Source organism: Dipodomys spectabilis, unplaced genomic scaffold, assembly GCF_019054845.1.
Source record: "Dipodomys spectabilis isolate Male_0828 unplaced genomic scaffold, ASM1905484v1 ptg000480l, whole genome shotgun sequence".
Taxonomy (NCBI): domain Eukaryota; kingdom Metazoa; phylum Chordata; class Mammalia; order Rodentia; family Heteromyidae; genus Dipodomys; species Dipodomys spectabilis.
The window spans coordinates 2396768-2422005 of NW_024871157.1; the positions used below are offsets into that span (position 1 = coordinate 2396768).

At 62.1% G+C, this 25238-nt stretch overlaps 2 protein-coding genes across 3 annotated transcripts; one reads left to right on the plus strand and one right to left on the minus strand.

The window, feature by feature from the left end:
• Positions 1-1718: 1718 nt before the first annotated feature.
• On the plus strand, positions 1719-18783 carry Ccdc63 (coiled-coil domain containing 63). The gene is made up of 11 exons (XM_042668952.1): positions 1719-2153; positions 2451-2620; positions 4021-4210; positions 5025-5144; positions 8132-8313; positions 9162-9343; positions 11148-11368; positions 14429-14503; positions 16856-17048; positions 17543-17740; positions 18647-18783. The coding sequence occupies exons 1-11, from the start codon at positions 2145-2147 to the stop codon at positions 18781-18783; spliced, it is 1677 nt and encodes a 558-aa protein (XP_042524886.1). The 5' UTR covers positions 1719-2144.
• Positions 18784-19767: 984 nt separating this feature from the next.
• Positions 19768-23519, minus strand: Myl2 (myosin light chain 2). 2 transcript variants are annotated; one of them, XM_042669022.1, is made up of 7 exons: positions 23476-23519; positions 21946-22035; positions 20912-20987; positions 20692-20796; positions 20520-20598; positions 20398-20446; positions 19768-19980 (listed from the first exon to the last, which is right to left on the minus strand). In XM_042669022.1, the coding sequence occupies exons 2-7, from the start codon at positions 21979-21981 to the stop codon at positions 19882-19884; spliced, it is 444 nt and encodes a 147-aa protein (XP_042524956.1). In that variant the 5' UTR covers positions 21982-22035; positions 23476-23519; the 3' UTR covers positions 19768-19881. The 2 variants fall into 2 exon arrangements, with proteins under 2 accessions (XP_042524956.1, XP_042524955.1); XM_042669021.1 differs by lacking the exon at positions 23476-23519 and adding an exon at positions 23338-23411.
• Positions 23520-25238: the final 1719 nt, after the last annotated feature.

The window sequence follows — 25238 nt, forward strand, 5'->3', positions numbered from 1 at the left end:
ATCTCAGCCTCCTGTGTAGCTAGGATTACAGGTGTGAGCCACAGGCGCCCGGCTCTGTGAGACTCAACTCTAGTGAATCATCAAAAAGCCATACATAGAGCTGTGGCTCAAATGGTACAGGGCCAGCCTTGAGCAAAAAAGCTCAGAGACAGTGCCCAGACCCTGAGTTCAAACCCCAAGACAGGCACAACACAAATACAGCCAGCACCTGTCCCTGGGGTGAGGACCCCAAGATTCACCTTTGGGATTGGGGTACACACTGAGCCGCCTGTGAGACACTGCAGTCTGCAGGGCTGAGGTCCCTGTGAGTGGGCACTGGGCACCCCGCTTTCTCCTCGAGGCCTGGAGATGGCCAGGCCCACGACTGCCTGGCACCCAGTTCCCGGCACTGGTTTGGGGCCCCCCCCCCCATGTGCTGTCTGTCTGTCCTTCCGTCCGTCTTTCTCTGGGGAGGATGGTAGGGCTAGCTGCGGGGAGATCTGCAGAACAGCCGGGAGGAGGTGGCACCCGGGGCCGGGTGGGAGTCCCCCGGGGCCGGGTGGGGGTCCCCCGGGGCCGGGTGGGAGAGTCCCCCGGGGCCGGGTGGGAGAGTCCCCCGGGGTCGGGTGGGGGTCCCCCGGGCCGCAGAGGCGGGGCTCCGGCGGGAACGCGGGGTGGGGGCTGTGCAGTCACAAAGGCGCGTGCGCGTTCCAGGGGCGCGGGCCGTGCGCGCCGCGAGCCAGACCCGCGAGGGAGCGGCGGCGCCCGGTGAGCGGCGGCGGGGAGCGGGCGCCGCGGCGCCCTCTGCTGGGCGCGGGCAGAGGCGCAGCGGGGCGATCCCGGGCTCGGTGTCCATCGTCTTCTCCTAACCCCGGGGTTGGAAGCCGAGTGCGGGTCTCTGCGCCCGCAGGGCTGCTCTGAGAACTTAGCTCCGTTCCGTCATTAAGCAGAAGCTCGGAGAGGAAGCCACCCCTAGGCAGCCCGCCTGTCCACAGGACAGCGGATCCTGTTGAATTGACAGGGGAGGGGTGTTTCCCGTCCCGGATAATTACTTCTGAGCCCGAAGTCCAGGGGAAGGGGCCGCCATTCTCGCAGGCCGCATTCCCCCGGCCTGCAGAGGTGTCCTCCACAGACACATTCCGTTACATGAGATGTACAGCCCTTTAATGGGCCAGGAACTGGGGGCCGCACGGGGGTCAGAGGTCCCCGGCCAGTGCTCTTGGCCTGCTCGGGAATTGTGTTTAGGCCATCGATTCTGGAAGTTGCTTTTAATCGCTATGAACAAACTGTGTGATGAAAGTGCCATAAAGAATACCATCAGGCCGGGCGCCGGCGGCTCAGGCCTGGCATCCCAGCCACTCAGGAATCTAAGGATCGAGGTTCAAAGCCAGCCTGGGCAAGCCTGTGAGACTCTTATTTCCAATGAACCACCTAAAAGCCAGAAGTGCAGCTGTGGCTCAAGTGGTAGAGCACCAGCCTTGAGAGGAAAAAGCTCAGGGATGGCGCCTAGGCCCTGAGTTCGAGCCCCACTACTGGCTGAGAGATAAAATAAAATAACATATGCAGATTAGGCAGAACACTGGCATTCTGATTGGCTCACCCAGAGTCCTATGCTCCAATCAGGAAATGGGTAGAGTGTGGTCGGGCTTGAGTGACAGATTGAGGGGCGGGACTTATCGCAGGAAATTCAGGGCTCTGCGGGCGCCTTGGGCCTTGTCCTCCGCCATCCTGTGCCCACCCGCCCAGCACACCTATGCTTCCCGCTGGCGGGTGCGGGTGCCGCGTGTCTTCCCCCCGGGGGCGTCCCCTCATCTTACCCTCTTTCCTTGGGAGCTCGGGAGGAGCAGGGCAAATGGCATGCCTGCCCAGCTGCCCAAGTCCTGAGAATAACTTGGAAGAGGAACAAGTTCCCGACAGACGCGGCTTTGAGGGGGTGGGGGCTCCTCCCGCACCCCGCCATCTGCTGCAGAGCCAGGGGCTGTGTGCACCTGGGATCGGGCGACGCCCTGGGACCTGGCCACCCGCAGCGTGGCCCCAAAAGTCTCCCTCTTTTGCCTCTGTGGACAGGATATTAGGACAGAGGGACAGAGGGGGACAGAGGCGCGACCCGCTTCAGCCTCCCTGGGTCCGGTGTCTGAGAGGAAGGAGAGCCCGAGTCCCCGGCGATGATGCTGGTAGGTGGCGGCAGCCCTGGGGACAGGCCGCACAGTGTCCCCACGTTCTGCTCTCCTGTCGCGCCCGGAGCGTTATCTTATAGACTGGAGGCATTGTGATGTTCAAAGACTCACCAAGTGGTAGCGCTTGGACTCGAACCCAGGCCTTCGGAGAACGCCCCTTCCCTGTGCCCACTGTAGGGGAGGCAGGGAGGGAGGCCCAACTTCTGACATCGGGCAGAGGAGGGTGGGTCCGGCTGCCCCCGCCCCCCACGCGGCCTGCCCGGCCCCCTGACCCTTGGCCCCCGCGTCTCACAGTCTAAGAAGTACAGGAGGAAGGAGTGGAAGGGCCCTGGGGAGCCCTCAGAGAGGGCGCGCGAGCAGATGGCCGAGACGGAGCTCCGCAAGGTGCGGCAGCAGTTTCGGAAGATGGTGCAGAGCCGAAAGTCCTTCAACTTCCGCAGCCAGCAGAAGGTGGCCAGTCAGCAGTGAGTGATCGGGGGCAGTGGGGAGGGCAGGAGGGGGGAGAGGGGAGGGCCCAGCCAGCCGTGGGTGACGGGGGGGGGGGGAGGGCATCCAGCCGTGAGTGACCTGGGGAGGGGCGCAGCCAGCCGTGAGTGATGGGGGGGCCAGCCAGCCGTGAGTGACGGGGGGGGGCAGCCAGCCGTGAGTGATGGGGGGGCCAGCCAGCCGTGAGTGACGGGGGGGGGCAGCCAGCCGTGAGGGCCTCTCACGGAGGATGGTGGGCCGTGGCGTTCCCCCCCCCAGGACTTGTTTCCCGACAAGCCCACTTGGGAGGGGGGAGGCTACTCCAGGACCCAGGCGGGGCCCGCGGGTCTCTGGTAAGGCCCTGTCTGGTTCTCGCGCCTCTCCCCTCGTGAGCTGTTCAAGGATCGTCTCCAGCCCCACAGTTTGCCTCGACTGCATCCCAACCCCAAATTCCCCGGAGGAGGAGGCTCTGATTGGCTTAGGGGTCTATTCCTGGTCCAATCAGCTGCGGCTGCAGGCGGGGCGGGCCCTAGTGATGGAGTGGGCGTGGCTGTTCGCCGCCAGGTCCCGCCGGAGAGCGGGGAATTCCCGCGGGAGGCTGGAGACGCCCAGGGCCCGCGTGTCCTTTGAGAACCCTTGAAATTGGGGTGTCCTGGGGCCAGGAACGTGGCTCAGCGGTCGAGTGCTTGCCTGGCATGCACGAAGCCCTGGGTTCGATTCCTCAGCACGACAGAAAAAGCCGGAAGTGGCGCTGTGGCTCAAGTGGTAGAGCGCTCGCCTTGAGCTGAAGAGCTGAGGGACGGCGCCCAGGCCAGAGTTCAACACCCAGGGCTGGAAGCGGGGAGGGGGAAGAAATTGGGATGCCGTTGAAGTGATGTGTGGAGGCAAACCTGAAAATCCCACCCGGCACGTTTGCTCGTTACTGGAGAGGGCCTGCTTGCGCGTGCGGTGAGCAGAGCGCCGAGGGGCCGTGGAGGGGCTGAGGCCGGGCAGTCCCGGCCCCTGTCTGCAGACACGCCGAGGGGCTGTGGAGGGGCTGAGGCCGGGCAGTCCCGGCCCCTGTCTGCAGACACGCCGAGGGGCCGTGGAGGGGCTGAGGCCGGGCAGTCCGGGCCCCTGTCTGCAGACACGCCGAGGGGCCGTGGAGGGGCTGAGGCCGGGCAGTCCGGGCCCCTGTCTGCAGACACGCCGAGGGGCCGTGGAGGGGCTGAGGCCGGGCAGTCCCGGCCCCTGTCTGCAGACGGCGCGTTCTCTCACAGGTGCGGCCCAGAGTTTCCCCTGGGGAGATTGGGACTTGGGGCCCAGGGTAGCTCTCATCTCAGACTCCTAATGCACGGGAGCCTCCGCAGGCATCATTTTAGGGTGCATATAGAGGCTGACTAAGCCCTCCCTCCCTCAGGAAGGAAATCCAGAGTCTGAAAGCAGAACACGAGGAACTCATGCTGGTGCTGAGTCTCCTCAAGTCCTCGAAAAATGTCCACCTAAACCAGAAAAACTACGTGGAGCTGCGCTTCCTGATGCAGACCAAGCAGGACTATGAGACCCTGATCAGCTCCATGAAGATGCTGCTGGCTGAACTGGACGACAAGGTGCATGTCCCAGGGGGTTCGCCCTAGGTCAGGACCAGGGCACCCAGAATGCCCCAGGCCGGCAGTGCCTGCCCGATTCCCCAGGGAGAGCCCTCCAGGTGCACTCTGGGTGTTGTTGACACCTCCCTGCATCCTCTGGGCTGCAGTGCGATTAGCCAGCTCCGTTAACACCCCATGGTCCCCAGGCTGCTTCCTAGCTCAGCACAGATGGGTGCATCAGCTAGTGAAGGTGAGTAGCAAACATCACCCCTTCCCGAGTTTCTGAGGCTTAAAGCTACATCTTTCCTGGCTCTGGTTAGGGGCCCTTGTTGATTCTCTCTTTCTGGGACCAGGCTGACTAGGGGCAGAAACACTGAAGTTACAGCTAATGCCTCTGCTTTAAGAGGTGTGTGTGCACACACAACAATTCTGGGGCTTGAACTCAGGGCCTCAGGCTCTTGATTGACTTTGTTGTTGTTCATGACTGGTGCTTTACCACTTGAGCCACACCACTACTTCTAGCTCTTTTTGTTGGTTAATTGGAGATCGGAGTCTGGCTCTGAACTCTGATGCTCAGATCTCACCCTCCTGAGTAGTTAGGACTTTAGGTGTGAACATTTATGCCAGAGGTAAGGCAAATTTACATGCCTAGGCGTGAGCCAAAAGTCTCAGTGGCTTCACTTTACCCCAGAGTGGCAAAGAGTGAGAGGAATGGGGCAGGCATCCAAGAGCTGAGGCAAACTCCCCCGACAGGGACCCTTCGGTGAGTGAACTGTAAAATTTGTACCCTTGCAAATATGGACACAATTGCGCTCCCTCCCTCTCCCCCTTTTAGATTGTTCAGATGGAAAAGAAAATCACAAACCAAAAACAGATCTTCATGAAAATACAAGAGTCTAATAGCCCCCAGAAACTGCAAAAACAGATCCAAGTTTTGGAAATGCGTCTGAATTTCGTACGTATGTGAGGAGTGTTCTGCAGCCCCCTCCCCTGTGCTCAGAGCAAAGAATAGTGCCTGACAGGCCACTGACAGAGCTCACTCCCTTCCTTGAATGACAGCTAATGGTGGACACCCAGGCCAGGAAGCCTTTTAGAATCTGCTATCCGCCCCGCCCACTTCCACGCCAACAGATGCCAATAGGAGTTGGATGGCAGCATTCCTTCCCCAGCTGCCTCCTGTCATGTCCCAGGGCAGGTTCCTATTGGACCATCCTGGGTGCCGTGCTCAGCCCTGAACCAATCATTGGATGGGAGAATGGACCTGAGTCACATTACCACTCTTGACTGGTTCTTCCACCAGGGCAGGACAGCGCTGCCAAACTGTGGACTAAAAGAGAGGGAGAGGTGGCTGCCCCTGGAAAAGCAAGAAGGGAGAAGGAACGGAGGGGCAGGTGCAGTCGTAGTCCTCAGGCTGGGAAACCTGCAGCTCTGGGGACAGAAGCCAGCGAGAGGGAAAGTGGATGATTTAGAGGGTCTTGTCACTGGCTCACTGAAGAAAGCCCTCGCTTCCCTCACACCCTGACCACCAGGCCTGGCTGGAGCTACTTGGCCCTGTCTGTCTCTCCCGCAGCCTCTGGGCTGTTGTTCCACATGGCTGGACCAATCCACAAACCCATCAGGAAAACGTGAAAGCACTGGGGGCGTGGCTCACACTTGTAATCCCAGCTACTCAGGAGACCCAAATCTGAGGATCATGATTGGAAGCCAGCCCAGTTCACCGCCAGAGTCTGTGAGATTCTTTTTTTTTTTTTTGGGCCCGGTCATGTGGCCTGAACTCTGGGCCTGGGCGCTGTCACTCAGCTCTTCAGCTCAAGGCTAGTGCTCTACCACTTGAGCCACAGCCCCACTTCCGGCTTTTTTCTTTTTTTACTTATGTGGTGCTGGGGAATCGAACCCAGGGCCTCAGGCATGCAAGGCAAAGCGCTCTAACACTGAGCCACCTTCCCAGCCCGTCTGTGAGATTCTAATCTCCAGCTAACCAGCTAGAAGCCACAAGTGGAGGTGTGGTTCAAGTGGTAGGACACTAGCCTTAAGCCAAAGAAGCTAAGACAGTGCCCAGGCCTGAAGTTCAGGTTCCAGGACTAGTACACACACACACACACACACACACACACACACACACACACACACACACACACACACACACACACCAAAGAAACCAAGAAATGTATTAAGAAAAAGAGGGGGAATAAAATAATAAACACCCACGTACCTGTCACTTGGGTTTAATGATCGTTAACATCTCACTTTAATTGCTTCATGACTCTTTTACCCTGAAGTATTTTAAGATAAATTACTTACCTTAATTAAAGTAATTAACATAAGGGATTATGCAATTTTACCTCTAAATTCTACAGGTTCATCCTTTGAACACTTTTTTTATAAGCCTCATGCCAGTATTGCAGCAAATGAAATGAGTATTTCCTTAATATTACAAAACACCCAATCTTTACAGATGTTTCTCTGATCAAACATTTTTTTTTTTTTGGTCATGGGGCTTGAATTTAGGGCCTGGGCACTGTGCCTAAGCTTTTCTTGCTTAAGGCTAGCTAGCACTCTATCACTTTGACCCATACCACCACTTCTGGTTTTCTGGTGGTTAACTGGATATAAGAATCTCATGGATGGGGGGCTGGGAAGGTGGCTCAGTGGTAGAGCGCTTGCCTTGCATGCCTGAGGCCCTGAGTTCGATTCTTCAGCTGAGGGACAGTGCCCAGGCCCAGAGTTCAGGCTCCACGACCAGACCCCCACCCCCCCAAAAAATCTCATGGATGGGGCTGGGAAGGTGGCTCAGTGGTAGAGCGCTTGCCTTGCATGCATGAGGCCCTGGGTTCGATTCCTCAGCACCACATAAGCAAGAAGAAAAAGCCGGAAGTGGCTCTGTGGCTCAAGTGGTAGAGTGCTAGCCTTGAGCTGAAGAGCTGAGGGACAGCGCCCAGACTCAGAGTTCAGGCCCCACGACCGGACCAAAAAAAAAAAAAAATCTCATGGAGGGCTGGGAAGGTGGCTCAGTGGTAGAGTGCTTGCCTTGAATACCTGAGGCCCTGGGTTCGATTCCTCAGTACCACATAAGCAAAAAAAAAAAAGAATCTCATGGACCGGGTGCCAGTGGCCCATGCCTGTAATCCTAGCTACTCAGGAGGCTGAGATCTGAGGATCGCGGTTCAAAGCCAGCCGTAGTAGGAAAGTCCGTGAAACTTATCTTCAATAAGCCAGCAGAAAACCGGAAGTAGTGCTGTGGCTCAAGTGGTAGAGCACTCGCCTTGAGCTGAAGAGCTGAGCTACAGAGCCCAAGCCCCACGACTGACAAAAAACCAACAACAACAACAAAAAAGAATCTTAGGGACTTTCCTGCTTGGTCTGTCTTTGAACCATGATCCTCAGATCTCGGCCTCCTGAGTAGCTAGAATCACAGGTGTGAGCCACTGGTACCCAGTGTTGATTTAATCAACATCTATATAAAAATTCATGTAATTGTTAGGTCTCTTAAGTCCCTCCCTCCTTCCCTCCCTTCTTTCCTTCCTGACTTGCTTTTTCTCTCTCTTTCTCTTGTGGCAGTACTGGGGCTTGAACTCAGCACCTTGCACTCTTGTGTAGCTTTGTTGCTCAAGGTTGGCACTTTATCATTTGAACCATAGCTCTACTTCTGGCTTTTTGCTGGTTAACTGGAGATGAGTCTCTTAGACCCTTTCTGCCCAGCTGGCTTCAAATTGTGATCCTCTGATCTCTCAGCCTCCCCGGTAGCTGGGATCACAGGAGGGAGCCACCAGTGCCCACTTTACATTTCTTTAATCTGGGGTAGTCGCTCTTACTAGGAGGTGATGTTTTGCCTCCCTAGGGACACTGTCTCCCAGGAGGCCCTTGGAGTGTCACCCCGAGGCTGCGGGCCATCACATGGCCCCCCATCCGCGGACCATACCCCAGGACGGGCCCTCTCTGCAGGTCACAGTTCACTTTGACAAGATGATGAGCGCCAACACCAGGATCCGGGAGGAGATTGACACGCTTCGCTTTGAGAAGGCGGCCTATGACAACGTCTACCAGCAGCTGCACAAGCGCTTGCTCACACAGAAGAAGACCATGAACATGGCCATCGAGCAATCTGCGCAGGCGTACAGACAGAGGTGGGCTGGGGGGGAAGGCAGGGAGGAGGGTAGGAGGGGAAGCGTGGCTGGGCATGGTGGGGGTGCGGTGGGGGGGCTGGCTAGGAGCCGGAGCCCCTGTACTGCTGCCTGGAGCCTGGGGCAGCTAGCAACTCCGGGCTCCCAACCCTGCCACTGCCCGAGAGATTTTGGTGAACCCCACTTTAGAGTTGCTATGGCCACTGAGCCGCGGTGAGTGGCAGATGTGCAGCGGAGGCGCTGCCGCCCCCGGGGTTTCTTAGTCTGCCCCGAAGAGAGCGAGCGGCAGCGCCATGCGTGGCTGGGTTCGACTGTGGCTTCCAGGAGTATAGGCATTCTTCACACGGTGGGAAGACTCACCAAATAGGAGCATGTGACTAGCACCGGTGGTGGTGGTGCTGGTGGTGGTGCTGGTGGTGATGCTGGTGGTGGTGATGTAGGGATTCCAATAGTGATGGTGATGATGGTGATGGTAGTGTAGTGATGCTGTTACTATAGTGATGGTGCTGGTGGTAGTGATGATGATGATAGTGATGGTGGTGGTGGTGATGTAGTGATGCTGTTACTATAGTGGTGGTGGCGATGATGATGGTGGTGCTGATGATGACGATGGTGGTGGTGGAGGTGGAGATGTTGCTGATGGTGTCACTGGCAGTCCTGGTGGTAATGACGGTGGTAGAGTGGGGATAGGAAAATCCCCCTCAGGGCAATCTGGAGCTCACAGCTCTAGTTGTTCAGTATTTCTTCTGATACTTAAAAATGGATGGCCGGGCCAGGCAGGAAGTCCCCTGACTGGCTGGGAGAGGGAGAGAGGAAGGGGAGGACACTTCGGGACAGGCCTGACCCCGCAGGGTGGAGGCGATGGCACGGACGACCGCCATGAAGGAGCGCCAGCAGAAGGACATCTCACAGTACAACCTGGAGATCCGAGAGCTGGAGCGCGTGTACGACCACGAGAGCAAGCTCAAGTCATTCCTGCTCTTCAAGCTCAACGACCGCTCTGAATTCGAGGAGCAGGCCAAACAGGAGGAAGGTACCCCCTCCTTCCCCTGATCCTCCCATCAGCAAATAATACCCAAGGTAGCTGATAAAATCCAAGGTGAGGTTGGCTCTGGAGGCTCATGCCTGTCATCCTAGCCACTCAGGAGGCTGAGATCTGAGGATCGTGGTTCAAAGCCAGCCCAGGCAGGAAAATCCGTGAGACTCTTATCTCTAATTTGCCACCAAAAAAAAAAAAAAAAACAGAAGTGGAGCTGTAAAAACCAGAAGTGGAGCTCTGGGTAGAGCACCAGCCTCTAGCAAAAAAGCTTAGGCACAGTGCCCAGGCTTTGAGTTCAAGCCCCACAGACACCAAAAATAACAAACCTTGTGCATGCTTTGCATTTTATCCATTCTACCACTGAGCCACACTTCAGACATCTATGAAGATTTTATTTTTGTTTGTTTTTGGTTGGTTATGGGGCTTGAACATGGGACCTGTTGTGCTGTCCCTGAGTTTATTTCACTCAAAGCTAGTGCTCTACCACTTGAGCCACAACTCCATTTCTGGTTTTCTGGTGGTTTACTGGAGATAAGAATCCCTCAGACTGGGCTGGGAAGGTGGCTCAGTGGTAGAGCGCTTGCCTTGCATGCTTGAGACCCTGGGTTCAATTCCTCAGCACCACATAAGAAAAAAGAAAAAAGCTGGAAGTGGCGCTGTGGCTCAAGTAGTAGAGCACTAGCCTTGAGCTGAAGAGCTGAGGGACAGCGCCCAAGCCCAGAGTTCAGACCCCACGACCGGACCCAAAAAAAAAAAACCAACAAAAAAACAAAAAAAGAATCCCTCAGACTTTTCTGCCCGGGCTGGATTTGAACCATGATCCTCAGATCTCAGCCTCCTGAGTAGCTAGGATCATAGGCTTGAGCCACCAGCACTGATTCTTTGGGTTTCTTTCTCCTTTTCTTGTCTTCTCACTTGGGACTGCATCGCTACAAGTGTTTCTGAGAAACCTTATGTTTTCCCCACAAAAATTAACAAAGAAACAACCAAAGCTTTTCTAGCTTTTGGACCCTTTGTCAGTCCACCTAACCATCCACCCACTCACTCATCCACCGGCTCAACCATAGGTCCACCCGCCCTTCCGCCTGCCAGCCACCCCTCAGCCTCCTCCGCCTGTTGTCAGTGTTCGTCACTTGTGGTTTCCGTATGGCCTATAGGCCACAAGATGGGCATCCCATGGAGCCCAGAGTGGTGCTGAGAACCCGTGACACACATAAAGGGGGTTCCATGGCTATGCCTGGAAGGACCTAGAACGTTCCTTCTGATGGCCCTGTGGTGGTCAAGTCAAAGAGAATGAGACTGGGTTTAGAAGAACCTGGGAGACCTCAGGTTTCTAGGCTAGAGAGAGAACAAGGAGAACTTTCTGGTTGGGATGCCTTGAACTGGCCGAGCGCTGGGCCTTCTCCAGAACTGTGTGCCCTTCACCTTCCTCAGCTGTGCGCACTGCCCTGTCCTGACCACTGTCCCCAACCACAGCCACACAGCTAAGGCCACACCCCAGCACCCAGCGTGCCTTCGGGCCACCATGGTGAGAGGAAGATTTCCTCCTTTCTGTCCTTGTCCTGGGTCCTCTGCGGGCAGAGATCTGGTGCCTACCGAGCCCAGCCCGGTGCCTGGCACACAGGAGCTGTGGAGTTGGGTCTTGGTAAAGCAGAAAACTTGATCTGGGAAAATCCAGCTTCAGCCCAGGCTGGGCCATCAGGCAGCAGGGGGCACCCGCCTCTTTGCCCCGCCCATGCCCCGCCTGTGCCCCCCAGTCCACCCTGTCCACGTCCACGCCGCTCTCTGACCTTCCCAGCTCTCAAGATCAAGAAGCACGGCAAGCAGAGCAAGGGCGAGAGCTTCGAGAGCTACGAGGTGGCGCACCTGCGCCTGCTCAAGTTCACCTCGAATGGCGACCTCAACCAGCTCATCGAGGACTTCGTGGCCAAGGAGGAGAAGAACTTCGCTCGGTTCACTTACCTCACGGAGCTCAACAACGACATGGAGATGGTGCAGAAGAAGACGCAGCAGATCCAGGTGGGCCCAAGGATTGCTGTTTGTATTTTGAAAGGGTGGTAAGGGGGAGAGCCACCACAAGATGAGAAATGTACAAGAGAAGCACGTGAAGCCTCCATGTCTGCTCCCTGGCGGCCGTCCTCCTGGTGCGTGAGAGCAGTGCAAGGGTCCTCACAAGTACTGCAAGAAACAAACCTGCTAGCCTTTGTGCAGCCCATAATTTCTCGACGTAACTCCTTAGTCTCCCCAGGACGTAAACAGTCCTTAGTGCCATGCATCAGCCCTCCCATATTCGCCTGGGTCTTGTGGCCACTGAGACCTCAGTGGAACCCCTCCCCGCCCCACCCGCCCCTGCACGGTCCTGGCTTTCCTGTTTACCGCACACAGATGTCACCTCAGTCCCCCATCTCCTGTGTGCAGACAGGCACAGCTAGAACACAGGATGTTTAAGTTTACTTCCATAAGTACAGTGAGCTCATTTTAATAAGTAGCAGGAAGGCCAATGTGAATGCCAAGAGCCAGGGAAGGAGTGGCGTCTCTCACTGAAGGTGACAGGCATAGTAGGAAGGCCTGGACATGGCCCACAGAATGACAGAACTAACAGGTAGATTTAGAGAAAAACCATTGATGGGCAACAAGCAATAGCAATAGGCCAGGTGGAAAGTAAGTACTGCCTTCTCCCACCTGCCAGTCTCCAGACTGTGCCTCCCATTGGCTGTGTTTCAGCAGAAGCCAAACACAAGGCAGCTCCCCATAGGCTGGACCAAATATGGAAGCTGACATCTATTGGCCGTTTGTGCTGGAGTCCACAACATGGGATCCAATAAGGGCAAGGTGGGTGGGCAGCAGTGGATTGGGTAATGATTTGGGCCTGGCTTCCAGGGACCCTCCCGCTGCTCTTCACTGCCTGCAGAACAGGCACCTGGGCGCATCTCCTGTGCACGCCCAGTGCCCAGGGCCACAGAGGGGGTGCCAGGAAACGAGCTCCCAGACAGGACTGACCTGGACCTTCCACTGACCTCCCCTCCCTGAGCCCTGCAGCCTGTGTCCACCATGAGGACATTTGAGGTTCCCAGTGGCCTCCACTGCCAGGCTAAACGCAGCCTGGGGAGAGTGATAGGAAGGAAGTATGGCAGAGAGAGCTGGAGGCTTTGGAAGGTGGCACCCCAGGTCACCCTCCGCCATCTTCACGGCACACAGTAGAGGGGAAGTAGGGGCCGGGGCAAAGGTGTGCAGAGTTGGAGGGTCCCAGGCACAGGACGGCCTGGCTGGTCACCTCGCTCTGGTTGGTGGGGTCCCTGAGATGTTGTCATGGCCGTCATCACTCGAGGGGAGCAGTCCGGTTCCTGGGGGGCGCGGGTCCCATCGAGGTAGCCTGCACACTGCAGGGCCTCATTTGGGGTAATCTGGTCTCAGGGCACCGCTGATCCTGAGGGGCAATGTCAGTCCCCGCCACAGAGACGCCAGGGCATTCCTGAGGCCCAAGGGCATTGCAAAGTGCAGTGGAGAGGACAGCTCCGCACACACATGAAACAGAGGCCCCAAAACAGAGGCCCAGATGCCAGGCTCCTCCTGCCCCTGGTTAACCAGGGAGTTGGAAAAACTATTTATTAAAATTGACAGCGTCTGTCTCTAAGCTGAGGACCCCAGGATTAATCTTTGAACTTGGGGTACTAAGATCACCCCATAAGAATGTCTGGTCTGCAGGGCCAAGGCCACCGGGGAGCAGGGAAGTCTTCATTACAGCATTTTCTCCCCAAGGTCTCACCATGGCCTCCCCGTGTCGGGCCCCCTCTGTGTTCTATGGCTCCTGGCTGGCCGATATCCTTGACAGGCACCAGCAGACGGAGGAGGGGTGGGGTGGAATGGGGTACGAGGCGTCGAGTCTCTCTGCTCAGAGTAGGGCTCAGGTTTGAAAGGATTGTTTGCAATTTAAAAGCCTGGACTAGGCATGTGGCTCAGTGGTAGAGCACTTGCCTAGCATGCATGAAGCCCTGGGTTTGATTCCTCAGCACCACATACACAGAAAAAGCTGGAAGTGGCGCTGTGGCTCAAATGGTAGAGTGCTAGCCTTGAGCAAAAGAAGCCCAGGATCAGTGCCCAGGCCCTGAGTTCAAGTCCCAGGACAGGCAAAAACTAATTAATTAAAAGCCTGCAGGGATGGGCTGGGAAGGTGGCTCAGTGGTAGAGCGCTTGCCTTGCATGCCTGAGGCCCTGGGTTCGATTCCTCAGTACCACATAAGCAAAAAGAAAAAAGGCGGAAGTGGCGCTGTGGCTCAAGTGGTAGAGCGCTAGCCTTGAGCTGAAGAGCTGAGGGACAGCGCCCAGGCCCAGAGTTCAAGCCCCATGACCGGACCCAAAAAAAAAAAAAAAAGCCTGCAGGGTTCTAACACTGGCTTTACCTTAGTATTCACAAGTATTGAGACATCAGGTGTTCCACGGGAAAATCAGACCTCGTGTCCTCCCACAGAACATCAGACCCAACAGCATCTCATGTTCCTCGTGGGCCATGAGGTTCTCTGGAGGAGAAGGGCTCCAAGTTCACCCCAAACTCCTGAGTTTGATTCTTTCCCAGGTCCCCTTGGCCACCTCAGGCCAAGGCGCTGAGCCGCTGCCCTCTGGTGGCCATGTGTAGCATTGCAGGATGTGTGGACCTGGAAGGCGGGAAGACCAGACTCCACCAGGCCTCATGGTGGCAGGGGCCACAGGAGTTGGGGCGAGGACACAGCAGGTCCCCAGACTGAGCAGTACCCAATCTTAGAGCAGGCAGAAGGTTAGAAAGTCCTGCCAACCGTCTCATTCTAGACAGTCGCCACGCACTGTGCCAGCACCCCCTTTTCATTAAGAAGCGCGGGAGCTCCATGGGCCAGCAGGGACCAGGGTCCTGGAGCTGCTCAAAAGGGCCCTGGGGCCGCAGGGGGTGTCAGGGGTTGTCAGTTGGTGAGGTGTAGGCAGGGTGTCTGTCAGGCCAGGTGTCAGGTAGGGTGTGGGGGAGGGTCTGGCGGGCAGAGTGTCAGGTGGGGTGTTGGGGGATGGGGAAGGAGCACTCTGTTTCTCACCCTGAGATTCTCTCCCGGGTAGGACGCCATCATCCAACTGCGGTCTCAGCAGCAGATAGACCAGGATGACAGCCAGCTGGCGCTGAAGCAGATGGAGGTGAGCTGGGTCTCTCTGTCTGTCCGCCTGCCTGCCGGCCTGTCTGTCTGTCTGTCTGTCTGCCTGTTTGCCTGTCTGTCTGTCTGCCTGCCTGTCTGCCCACCCGCCTGCCTGCCTGTCTGTCTGCCTATCTGCCTGCCTGTCTGCCTGCCTGTCCGTCTACCTGTCTGCCTGCTTGTCTGTCTACCTGTCTGCCTGCCTGTCTGCCTGCTTGCCTGCCTGCCTGTCTGTCTGTCTGCCTGCCTGTCTGTCTACCTGTCTGCCTGCGTGCCCATCTGTCTGCCTGCCTGCCTGTCTGTCTTGTCTGTCTGTATGTCTGCCTGTCTGTCTGCCTGCCCATCTGTCTGCCTGCCTGTCTGTCTTGTCTGCCTGTATGTCTGCCTGTCTGTCTGCCTGCCCTCCCATCTGCCTGCCTGCCTGCCTGCCTGCCTGTCTGCCTGCCTGTCTGTCTGCCTGCCTGCCTGTCTGCCTGTCTGTGTGCCTGTCTGCCTGCCTGCCTGCCTATCTGTCTGTCTACCTGTCTGCCTGCCTGTCTGTCTGCCTGCTTGTCTGTCTACCTGTCTGCCTGCCTGTCTGCCTGCTTGCCTGCCTGCCTGCCTGCCTGTCTGTCTGCCTGTCTGTCTGTCTGCCTGCCTGTCTGTCTACCTGTCTGCCTGCGTGCCCATCTGTCTGCCTGCCTGTCTGCCTGTCTTGTCTGTCTGTATGTCTGCCTGTCTGTCTGCCCGCCCTCCCATCTGCCTGCCTGCCTGCCTGCCTGCCTGTCTGCCTGCCTGTCTGTCTGCCTGCCTGCCTGTCTGCCTGTCTGTGTGCCTGTCTGCCTGCCTGCCTGCCTATCTGTCTGTCTACCTGTCTGCCTGCCTGTCTGTCTGCCTGCTTGTCTGTCTACCTGTCTGCCTGTCTGTGTGCCTGTCTGCCTGCCTGCCTGTCTGCCTGACTACTGTTTGCATGTCTGCCTGCCTGCCTGCCTGCCTGCCTGTCTGTCTGTCTGCCTGCCTGCCTGTCTGTATGCCTGTCTATCTGTCTGCCTGCCTGCCTGTCTGCCTTTCTGCCCACCTGTCTGTCTGTCTGTCTGCCTGCATACCTGTCTATTTGCATGTCTGCCTGCCTGCCTGTCTACCTATCTGCCTGTCTGCCTGCTTGCCTGCCTGCTTTCTTATCTGTCTGCCTGTCTGTCTACCTGCCTGCCTGTCTGTCTGCCTTTCTGCCTGCCTGTCTGTCTGTCTGTCTGTCTGCCTGCCTACCTGTCTGTTTACATGTCTGCCTGCCTGCCTGTCTACCTATCTGCCTGTCTGCCTGCTTGCCTGCCTGCTTTCTTATCTGTCTGCCTGTCTGCCCACCTGCCTGCCTGCCTGTCTGCCTTTCTGCCCACCTGTCTGTCTGTCTGCCTGCCTACCTGTCTATTTGCATGTCTGCCTGCCTGCCTGTCTGTCTGTCTGCCCGCCTGTCTGCCTGCCTGTCTGCCCACCAACCCGTCTGTCTGCCTGTCTGTGGGTCTGGCTGCCCCATCCCCTGCCCACAGCCTCTACTGCATCACAGTGGGGATGCAGTGCCACCTCTATCTGGCCACAAGGGAGCAGCAGAACACCACAGCCAGCTGGTCAGGAGCTGGAATTTCCCACAGGCCTCACGGGCTCAGCTCGCAGGGGCCCCTCTCCCTGCCCCCATCTCCGTGCTGGGGCAGCTGCCCTGGGTTGGGGTGGAGGACTCAGGGGGGGACCTGAGGCCTGGGGACCCCTGGGGCTCAGCACTGCCATGGGGTGGGGCTTCCTTCCAAGTGCCACAAATACTCGGTGGACTTTGTCTTTGCTTTGTATTTCTGTGATGTGTGCGCCAGGCCTGCGGCTTGAACTCATGGCCTAGGTGCTGTCCCTGAGCTTTTCCACTCAGTGCTGGTGCTCTAGCACGTGAGCTGCTGCTCCACTTCCAGATTATGATGATGATGATGATGATGATCGCCAGTCCTGGGGCCTGAACTCAGGGCCTGGGCGCTGTCCCTGAGCTTCTTTTGCTCAAGGCTCACACTCTACCACTTGAGCCACAGCGACACTTCCAGCGTTTTCTGTTCATGTGGCACTGGGGAATCAAACCCAGGGCTTCATGCATGCTCAGCAAGCGCTCTCCCCCCCGGTGGTTCTGGGTTTGAACCCGGGTCATTGTGTGTACTGTTTGAAGCACGCCTCAACGCAGGAGAATCCCTTTTTCTTCCCACCCTGCACCCCACTCCCCAGGGCCCCCATGGGGGACCTGCTTCCCAAGTAAAAGGCATTGAGTGTTCCTGCAGCTTGGGGTGCTGGAGCCCCTGGTGGGGACCCCCCTCCCCCTGGCTGACCTGGCAGGACCCGTGACCCGCAGGAGAAGGTGAAGGTGGCCACGGAGAAGGCGGAACTGTGCGAGGCCCGGCAAGGGGAGCTGAGCGGCATGCTGAGCCAACTCAAGGGCTCCCTGGAGAAGCTCTTCCAGAGGATTGGCTGCGACAACACCGAGATCCAGGGCCACCTGGGCGAGATGGGCACCATCTCCGACCTCAACCTCCCCAAGTACTTAGGTGAGCCCCTCCAAGCCCGGCACCCCACTGCCAGCCACCGGAATGGAGGGGGGGGAAGGGCGGGGGCAGGGGGAAAGGCCTGGGTTCAAATCTGAGCACAGTAGCTCACGCCTATAATCCCGGCTACCCAGGACACTGAGACAACCGAGTGTTATTTATGGCTTGTAGCCAGCCCAGGCAGACAAAGTCCCCGAGACTCCCCTTTCCAACTAAGCAGTAAAAAGCTGGGCTGCAGGTGTGGCTCAGGTGGTAGAGTGTCAGTTGTGTCAGCAAGTTGGACAAGCAAGAGGCCCTGAGTTCAAATGCTGATACTGACCAAAAACCCCAGAAAGCTTTAGAAAAATAGACAGCACAGGTGGCGCCTGGCAGTGGTGGAGGGAGAAGCGTGGGGATCTTGTAGGCCAAGGCCTGGGGGGGGATGGTGCGTGGGCCTGTGCGTCCCCGCGCGTCCCCCGCCCGTGTTGCTTCTCCCCAGCGGGCTGCTCTTCCCACAGCCATGATAGAGAAGAGAACCAATGAGCTGCTGCTGCTCGAGGCACAGCGGCGGGCGAAGTACGCCCCGAGGGCGGACGTCCCCGGGGGCTTCGTGAACCCCTTCTGGGGTGGCTCGGCACTGCTCAAGCCCCCCGAGCCCGTGAAGGTGACCCCCCCGGCGATGGGCTTCGACCCCCTCATAGACAAGCTGGACGAAGGTGAGCTGCTCCTCCTTGCCACCCAGGTGGGCTGCTGGGTCTCGATCCCGCAGCACACCGGGCCTCAGTTTCCCCTCTTGCTGTGCAGGCAGTGTCCTCCAGCACAGTCTCTGGCTGGGGGTGGTGGTGGCCTGGGGACTGATGATGGGGGGCACAGGTCCCCGGGGGTGTGTGAAACTCCCTCTCCCCCTCGTGAGCAAGTCAGATGACAGGTGCGGTGGCGCAACCTGGCATCCCAGCTACTCGGGAGGCGGAGATCTGGAGGATCGCAGTTCAATGCCAATCCTGGGCCAAAAAAACAGTCTGAGAGGCTCTTATCTCCAATGAACTTCAGCAAAACACCAGACTGGGGGCATGGCTCAAGTGGTAGAGAGCCAGCCGTGAGCAAGCAAGCCAAGCTGTCACCCCAGGCCCTGGAGCCTCTCTTCCTCCGTTCTGTGAGCCCTCCTCCTGCTCCTCTGGGTGCCCAGCCTGAGCCTCGCCCTGCTTGTGACCCCTAAGCCCAGAATGGAAGCTGTTCAGTCGTGACCCTGAGGTTCAAGGCCTGCTCTTTTCAGGGGAGGGAGTCAGATGTGGCCACTTGTAGCTTGAAAGAGATCCTTCCAAAAAGCTTTTCAGGGGTCAGAGAGGCAGCAAAGGGCCCCAGCCAGGGACAAGAGACAGGATGCCCCCTCATGGTGGGCCATAATAGTCACCTTCACCCATGCAATGTACCTGGTGGAGTATTATGCAGCCACTAAAAAGGACGCCCGGGTCAAATGTGCTCTGTGGGAGCATCACAGTGTCCAGACCCAGGGCCGGCCAACCTGGTAGGCCAGGCCCTGGCAGATGCGGCTGGGCAGCCTGTGCCGGGGAGGCCCAGCTCCGGTGCTCACTTGCGCCATCCCGGCCCACCCTGCCCCGCAGCGGATCGGCCACTGGAGCACAGTGCGCTGCGGCAGCTGGTGCTGGAGAGCAGCGGCAGCATGCGGGACAGCAGCAGCAGCCGCGAGGCCCGGCGGGACACGCGGGACCACGACAAGGCCAAGAAGGGGGGCCTCTGAGGCTGGGAATAAACACTCGGTCCACCCACCCCGTTCTTCTCCTCCTTCCTGTGCCCTCGGGCCTGGGAGCTGTCCCTGAGCCTTTGTATTCAAAGCGGGCGCTCTACCACTTGAGCCACAGCACCACCTCTGGCTTTTTGCTGGGTCTTTGAAGATAAGAGTTTCGCCAGCTTTCCTGCCCGGCTGGCTTTGAACCGTGATCCTCAGATCTCAGCCTCCTGAGTTGCTGGGATGCCAGGCGTGAGCCACCTGCACCCACCCCACGGTGTTTTCACGCGCTCCGTGTGTGCAGTCACGCGGGAGCAGCTGGCCATGGCGGAGCGGGGGGGCTGGGGGGGGAGGGTGCTCTGGCACCGGCTCTTCCCCTCCTCCCCTCCTGGGCCTTGGCTGTGCCCCAACCTTGGGTTTGGGGTCCTCTGACCCTGCCCCCTCCCTGCTTGCTCTTTGGGGCATCGCCTTCCCAGCTCCTGCACAAGGGCGAGTGGCGCTGTCCTGGGGGCCGGGGGCATCTCTGACGCCAAGGCGCCCCTCCCCCCCATGGACAGAAGGGCGGCGCCCCCTGAGCGCAGGCAGAACTGGGGAGCCCAGATGGTGCAGCACCCCCAACCCGCAGGCTAGCCCTTGCTTTCCTTGGGATCTTGCCGCTGTAGCCGGCTCTGGTCAGAGTGGAGCCAAGGCCTGACCCAGCTTCACACACGCACACACACGCGCACATACAGCACCCGCTTTCCCTAAATTGTGCTTCAGGGGTTCAGTGTTTGCTTAGTGAGTGCAGCATTTGCGCGAGGGTCCCCTCCTCACCCCGAGCCCCAGAAGGGGGAGATGAAAACTACGAGGAAGCCAGCCGTCCTGTTAAGTGGGGCCCTTGTTGGAAAGCGCCCCGCGTGGCAGCAAGGGTCTCTCACTAGTGAAGAGTCCTCCGGACTCTGCGCCGGCGCCGGCCTGTGAGCCGCACAGGAAGCAGCGTGAAGGCGGCCACGCACGCACGCACGGACCTTGTTTATTTGCATCAGCCCCGCACAGGGTGAGGATGCAGGCGGCGGGTGGGGGCTGGGTCACAGGGTGGGGGGGTGTAGGGGGGTTTAGGGGTGCCCGGGCTCAGTCCTTCTCCTCGCCGTGGGTGATGATGTGGACCAGGTTCTTGTAGTCCAGGTTGCCTGTCACGTCGGGGGGGAAGGCGGCGAACATCTGGTCGATCTGCGGAGGGAGGCGCAGGGGGCTGTGGCCCAGGCCCGGGGGGGCGGGGGGGCGGGTGGGTGGCTTGGCCTGTTGCGGGCACCCACCCCTCCCTCCCTCCCTCCCTCTCCTGGCTTGTAGAAGCCTCCAAGGACTCTGCCTGGACACGGGGAAACTGAGGCACGGCAAGTGGAGCACGTGCAGTCATAGGTCTGGTGGGAGGTGGGGGCGGCTTTTACCTGAGCCCGTGCGGGCCACGGGGGTGTTTTCCACGGACACCGGGGGCATTCCCAGGGCACTCCCTGGCCCTGCGGCCCCTGCCGCGGCGCCCAGGGGGACTTCGGGGCCTCCCCACCACCCCCGTCCTGTCAACCCCTGACTTGACTTCCTAGCCTCAGTTTCCTCGTGTGTGAGCCCTGGCGGGCACCGGCCTCATACCTCCTCCTTGGAGAACCTCTCGGCCTGCGTGGTCAGCATCTCCCGGACACTGGGGGGAAGAGAGGGGGCTGCAATCCGTGTAGGGGTGGGACAGTGGGGCTCCCAGTCCCCCAGCTACTCACTAGTCGGCCTTCAGCACCCCCTTGCCCTCGGGGTCGAACACCTTGAACGCGTTGAGGATGGTCTCCTCGGGGTCTGCCCCTGGATGGGAGGGGGGTCACGAGTGTGGGAGGGCCAGGGCTCCCCAAGGCGCAGAGGCCTCAGCCCGCGGCCATGCCCCCAGCCCCCCCTCACCCTTGAGCTTCTCCCCGAACATGGTGAGGAACACGGTGAAGTTGATGGGGCCGGGCGCCTCCTTGATCATGTCGTCTATCTCCTCGCTCCGCACGTTCACGCGGCCTGCCGCAGGGGAGGGGGGGAGGGGAGGGAGGTGGCTGGGACCCAGCTCTGCCCCCGCGCAGCCCCCCCCCCCCACAGCCCCCCCCCCACACACACAAGGACAGTCGGGACCCACCCAGGGCGGCGAACGTGTCCCTCAGGTCGTTCTTGTCGATGAAGCCGTCCCGGTTCTGGTCCATGATGGTGAAGGCCTGTGTGTGTGTGGGGGGGGGGGGGGCATGTCACCGTCTAGCCCCGGGCCTGGGGGCCGAGGACCCAGACTGGGCTGTTCTGGACTCTTCCAGAGCACGGTGGGATATTGGAAGCAGTATAGTGGCTCACGCCTATAATCTCTGCCCCTGGCACCCTGGCCGGGAGACACAGTGGGGTGGCCGAGAAGCCAGGGAAAGTCCCCCCCCCTGCCCCCCCCCCCCCCGTGCCCGCCTGCCCCTTCCCGCCCCTGCCCCCCCCTCCCCGCCCCCCTCCCCCGTGCCCGCCTGCCCCCTCCTGCCCCTGCCCCCCTCCCACCCCCACCCCGTGCCCGCCTGTCCCCCTCCTGCCAATGCCCCCTCCCTGTGCCCACCTGCCCCCTCCCCTGCCCCCTCCCATCCCTGCCCCCCTCCCCGCCCCTGCCTCCTCTGTGCCCGCCTGCCCCCCCTCCCGCCCCCTGCCCCCCTCCTCGTGCCCGTCTTCCCCCCCACCCCTGCCCCCCTCCCCGTGCCAGCCTGCCCCCTCCTCGCCCCCGCCCCCCTCCCCCTGCCCGCCTGTCCCCTCCCTGCCCCCCTCCCAACCCTGCCCCCCTCCCCGCCCCTGCCCCCCCTGTGACCGCCTGCCCCCCTCCCACCCGCTGCCCCCCTCCTCGTGCCCGTCTGCCCCCCCACCCCTGCCCCCCTCCCCGTGCCCGCCTGTCCCCTCCCCGCCCCCGCCCCCTCCCCGTGCCCACCTGCCCCATCCCCGCCCCCCTGCCCGCCCCCTCCTGCCCCCCTCCCCGTGCCCGCCTGCCCCCCTCCCCGTGCCCGCCTGCCCCCTCCCCGCCCCCGCCCCCTCCCCGTGCCCGCCTGACCCATCCCCGCCCCCCTGCCCGCCCCCGCCTGCCCCCCTCCCCGTGCCCGCCCGTCCCCTCCCCGTGCCCGCCCGCCCCCTCCCCGTGCCCGCCCGCCCCCTCCCCACCTCCTTGAACTCCTGGATCTGCGTCTGCTCGAACATGGAGAAGACGTTGGAGTTGGCGCCCTCTGCTCTCTTCTTGGCTTTCTTTGGGGCCTGGGGAAGAAGCGGTCGTGGGGCGCGGCCGAGGCCTGGAGATGGGGGCCCAGGCCCCCCGCCGCCCCCGTGGGCCCCGGTTTGCAGCGGCTCCGCCGCGAGGCGGCGTGGGGGGGGTCGGACCTCCGCCCGCCGTCCCCGCCGCCCCCTCTGTCCCCCCCCCCCCGTCCCCGCCGCCCGCCCGCCCGCCCGCCGTCCCCGCCGCCCGCCCGCCCGCCCGCCGTCCCCGCCGCCCGCCCGCCCGCCCGCCGTCCCCGCCGCCCGCCCGCCCGCCCGCCGTCCCCGCCGCTCCCTCCGTCCCCCCCCGTCCCCGCCGCCCCCTCCGTCCCCCCCCCGTCCCCGCCGCCCGCCCCGCCGTCCCCGCCGTCCCCGCCGCCCGCCCCGCCGTCCCCTCCGTCCCCGCCGCCCCCGCCGCCCGCCGTCCCCTCCGTCCACCCGCCGCCCGCCGTTCCCTCCGTCCCCCGCCGCCCGCCGTCCCCTCCGTCCACCCGCCGTCCCCTCCGTCCCCGCCGCCCGCCGTTCCCTCCGTCCACCCGCCGTCCCCGCCGTCCCCTCCGTCCCCGCCGCCCGCCGTCCCCTCCGTCCACCCGCCGTCCCCGCCGTCCCCTCCGTCCCCGCCGCCCCCGCCGCCCGCCGTCCCCTCCGTCCCCGCCGCCCGCCGTCCCCTCCGTCCACCCGCCGTCCCCTCCGTCCCCGCCGCCCGCCGTCCCCTCCGTCCACCCGCCGTCCCCTCCGTCCACCCGCCGTCCCCGCCGTCCCCTCCGTCCCCGCCGCCCGCCGTCCCCTCCGTCCACCCGCCGTCCCCGCCGTCCCCTCCGTCCACCCGCCGTCCCCGCCGTCCCCGCCGCCCGCCGTCCCCTCCGTCCCCGCAGTCCCCGCCGCCCGCCCGCCGTCCACTCCGTCCCCGCCGCCTGCCGTCCCCTCCGTCCACCCACCGTCCCCGCCGTCCGCCCGCCGTCCACCCGCCGTCCGCCGCCCGCCATCCGCCCGCCGTCCGCCGTCCCCTCCGTCCCCGCCGCCAGCCCGAGGTCCCTGCCGCAGCCGGCGGGCGGGAGCCGGGGACTCGCCCCGGTGAACCCCAAAAGCTGCGCGCGGCGCTGCGGCCTTGAGTGAAGAGCTGGGGTCGGCGCAGGCCCCGCGTTCGAGCCCCGGCCGTGCCGCCAGCTGTGCCGGGCCGGGGCGCGGTGCGGCCGGGGAGGCGGGGGCCGGGGCGCGGCGGGGGCCGGGGCGCGGCGGGGCCGGGTGCGGTGCGGCTGCGGTGCGGCCGGGGCCGGGGCGCGGCCGTGGGGACCGCGGGCTCACCATGGTGCCGACCGCGCTGCCGGGCACCTGGCCGCGCCGCCCGACAATAAATACCTCGGGGCGCTAAAAATAACCGCGGCCCCGGCGCTAGGTGAGGGCGCCGCGCCCCCGCCCCCCCCCCCCCCCCCGGCCCCGTGCCTTTCCGCTGAAGTCAGGGCCGCCGTGGCCGGGCCCGGAATGCCGTCAAGGTTAGAGCGAGGTCGGCCGGGTGGGGGGGGCGGGGCCCCTGGGCTCTGGGGGGTCGCCGCGCACGCGCCCTCCACGCCCGGGCGCAGAGACCCGCACCCGCACCCTCGCACCTCCCTTCTCGGCGCCGTGCCCCGCTCTTCGTGCCCCCCACGCGCGGTCACGGGGAGCAGGCGCGGAGGGCCGGGGTCCCAGCTCCCGCCCCGTGACGAGGGTCGTGGACTGACTGTAGAACCGACCAGCTCCCCGCACAGGAAGGTGGGGGGACGCAGGACCCGGGAGGGTTCATCGGGTGGCGGGAGGGGGGTCGGGATTGAGACCCCAAAACCAACACCAAGAACCGCAGAGCGCCGGGGTTCGCGCCTGTCATTCCAGGAGGCTGAGATCCGAGGATCCGCCAGCCCGCACAACAGTCCGCGAGACTCTGATCTCCGATACACCACCGGAAAACCGGAAGTGGCGCTGTGGCTGGAGCGCAGGGGCAGCGCCCAGGCCCCGAGTTCAAGCTCCACGACCGACCAAAAGAAAGAGAAAAAAGGCCCAGTGGGCAGGGGCAGCGCTGGGCTTCGAACCCAGGCCGTCAGCCCCCGCCTCGGCCTGCCCGGGCCGGCCGGGTATTTTTAGCTCTGGTCACCTGCCTCCCCGCGGACAATGGGCCCCGCCGTGCCCTTCAGACGCCCTGGCGGCGGCGGCGCGCCCGGCATCCCGGCCTTTGTCCCGGGCCATTGTTTCCCCCCCCCCCCCCCCATGGTCCCCGGGCCGCAGCTGCTGCGCCTCCGCCCCGCCCCGGCCCGCCAGGTCTGGCCGGCCGCTCCTCAGCGAGGCCCCGGCCTGGCCTCCTCCACCAGAGCCTGCGGCGCGGCCCGGGAGCCGGCCCGAGTCCCCGCAGAGCTTTTTTTTTTGGGTCCGGTTCTGAGGCCTGAACGCTGGGCTGGGCGCTGTCCCTCAGCTCTTCAGCTCAAGGCTAGCGCTCTACCACTTGAGCCACAGTGCCACTTCCGGCTTTTTCATTTTGCTTATGTGGTGCTGAGGAATCGAACCCAGGGCCTCAGGCACGCGAGGCAAGTGCTCTACCACTGAGCCACCTTCCCAGCCCCACTTAGAGTCTCACAGCCCTTCTTGCCCGGCCTGGCTTTGAACCGCCATCTCGGTTCCCAGTCTCCCAAATAGCTGGGATGACAGGCGTGCGCCCGGGCCCGGCTCGGATAGCTGCATTGTTCAGTGCAAAGCGTCTTCTCTCCTGCCAGTGCCTCAGTCGCGGGGCGCGGGCGCGGGGCGCGGGCACGGGGCGTGGGACGCGGGCGCGGGCACGGGGCGCGGGCGCGGGGCGCGGAGCAGGGGCGCGGGCATGGGGCGTGGGGCGCGGGGCGTGGGGCGCGGAGCAGGGGCGCGGTCGCGGGCGTGGGGCGCGGAGCAGGGGCGCGGGCGCGGGGCGCGGGCACGGGGCGTGGGGCGCGGGCGCGGGCGTGGGGCGCAGGCGCGGGGCGTGGGGCGCGGGCGCGGAGCAGGGGCGCGGGCGCGGGCGTGGGGCGCAGGCGCGGGCACGGGGCGTGGGGCGCGGGCGCGGAGCAGGGGCGCGGGCGCGGGCGTGGGGCGCAGGCGCGGGCGTGGGGCGCGGGCGCGGAGCAGGGGCGCGGGCGCGGGGCGCGGAGCAGGGGCGCGGGCGCGGGCGTGGGGCGCGGGCGCGGAGCAGGGGCGCGGGCGCGGGGCGCGGA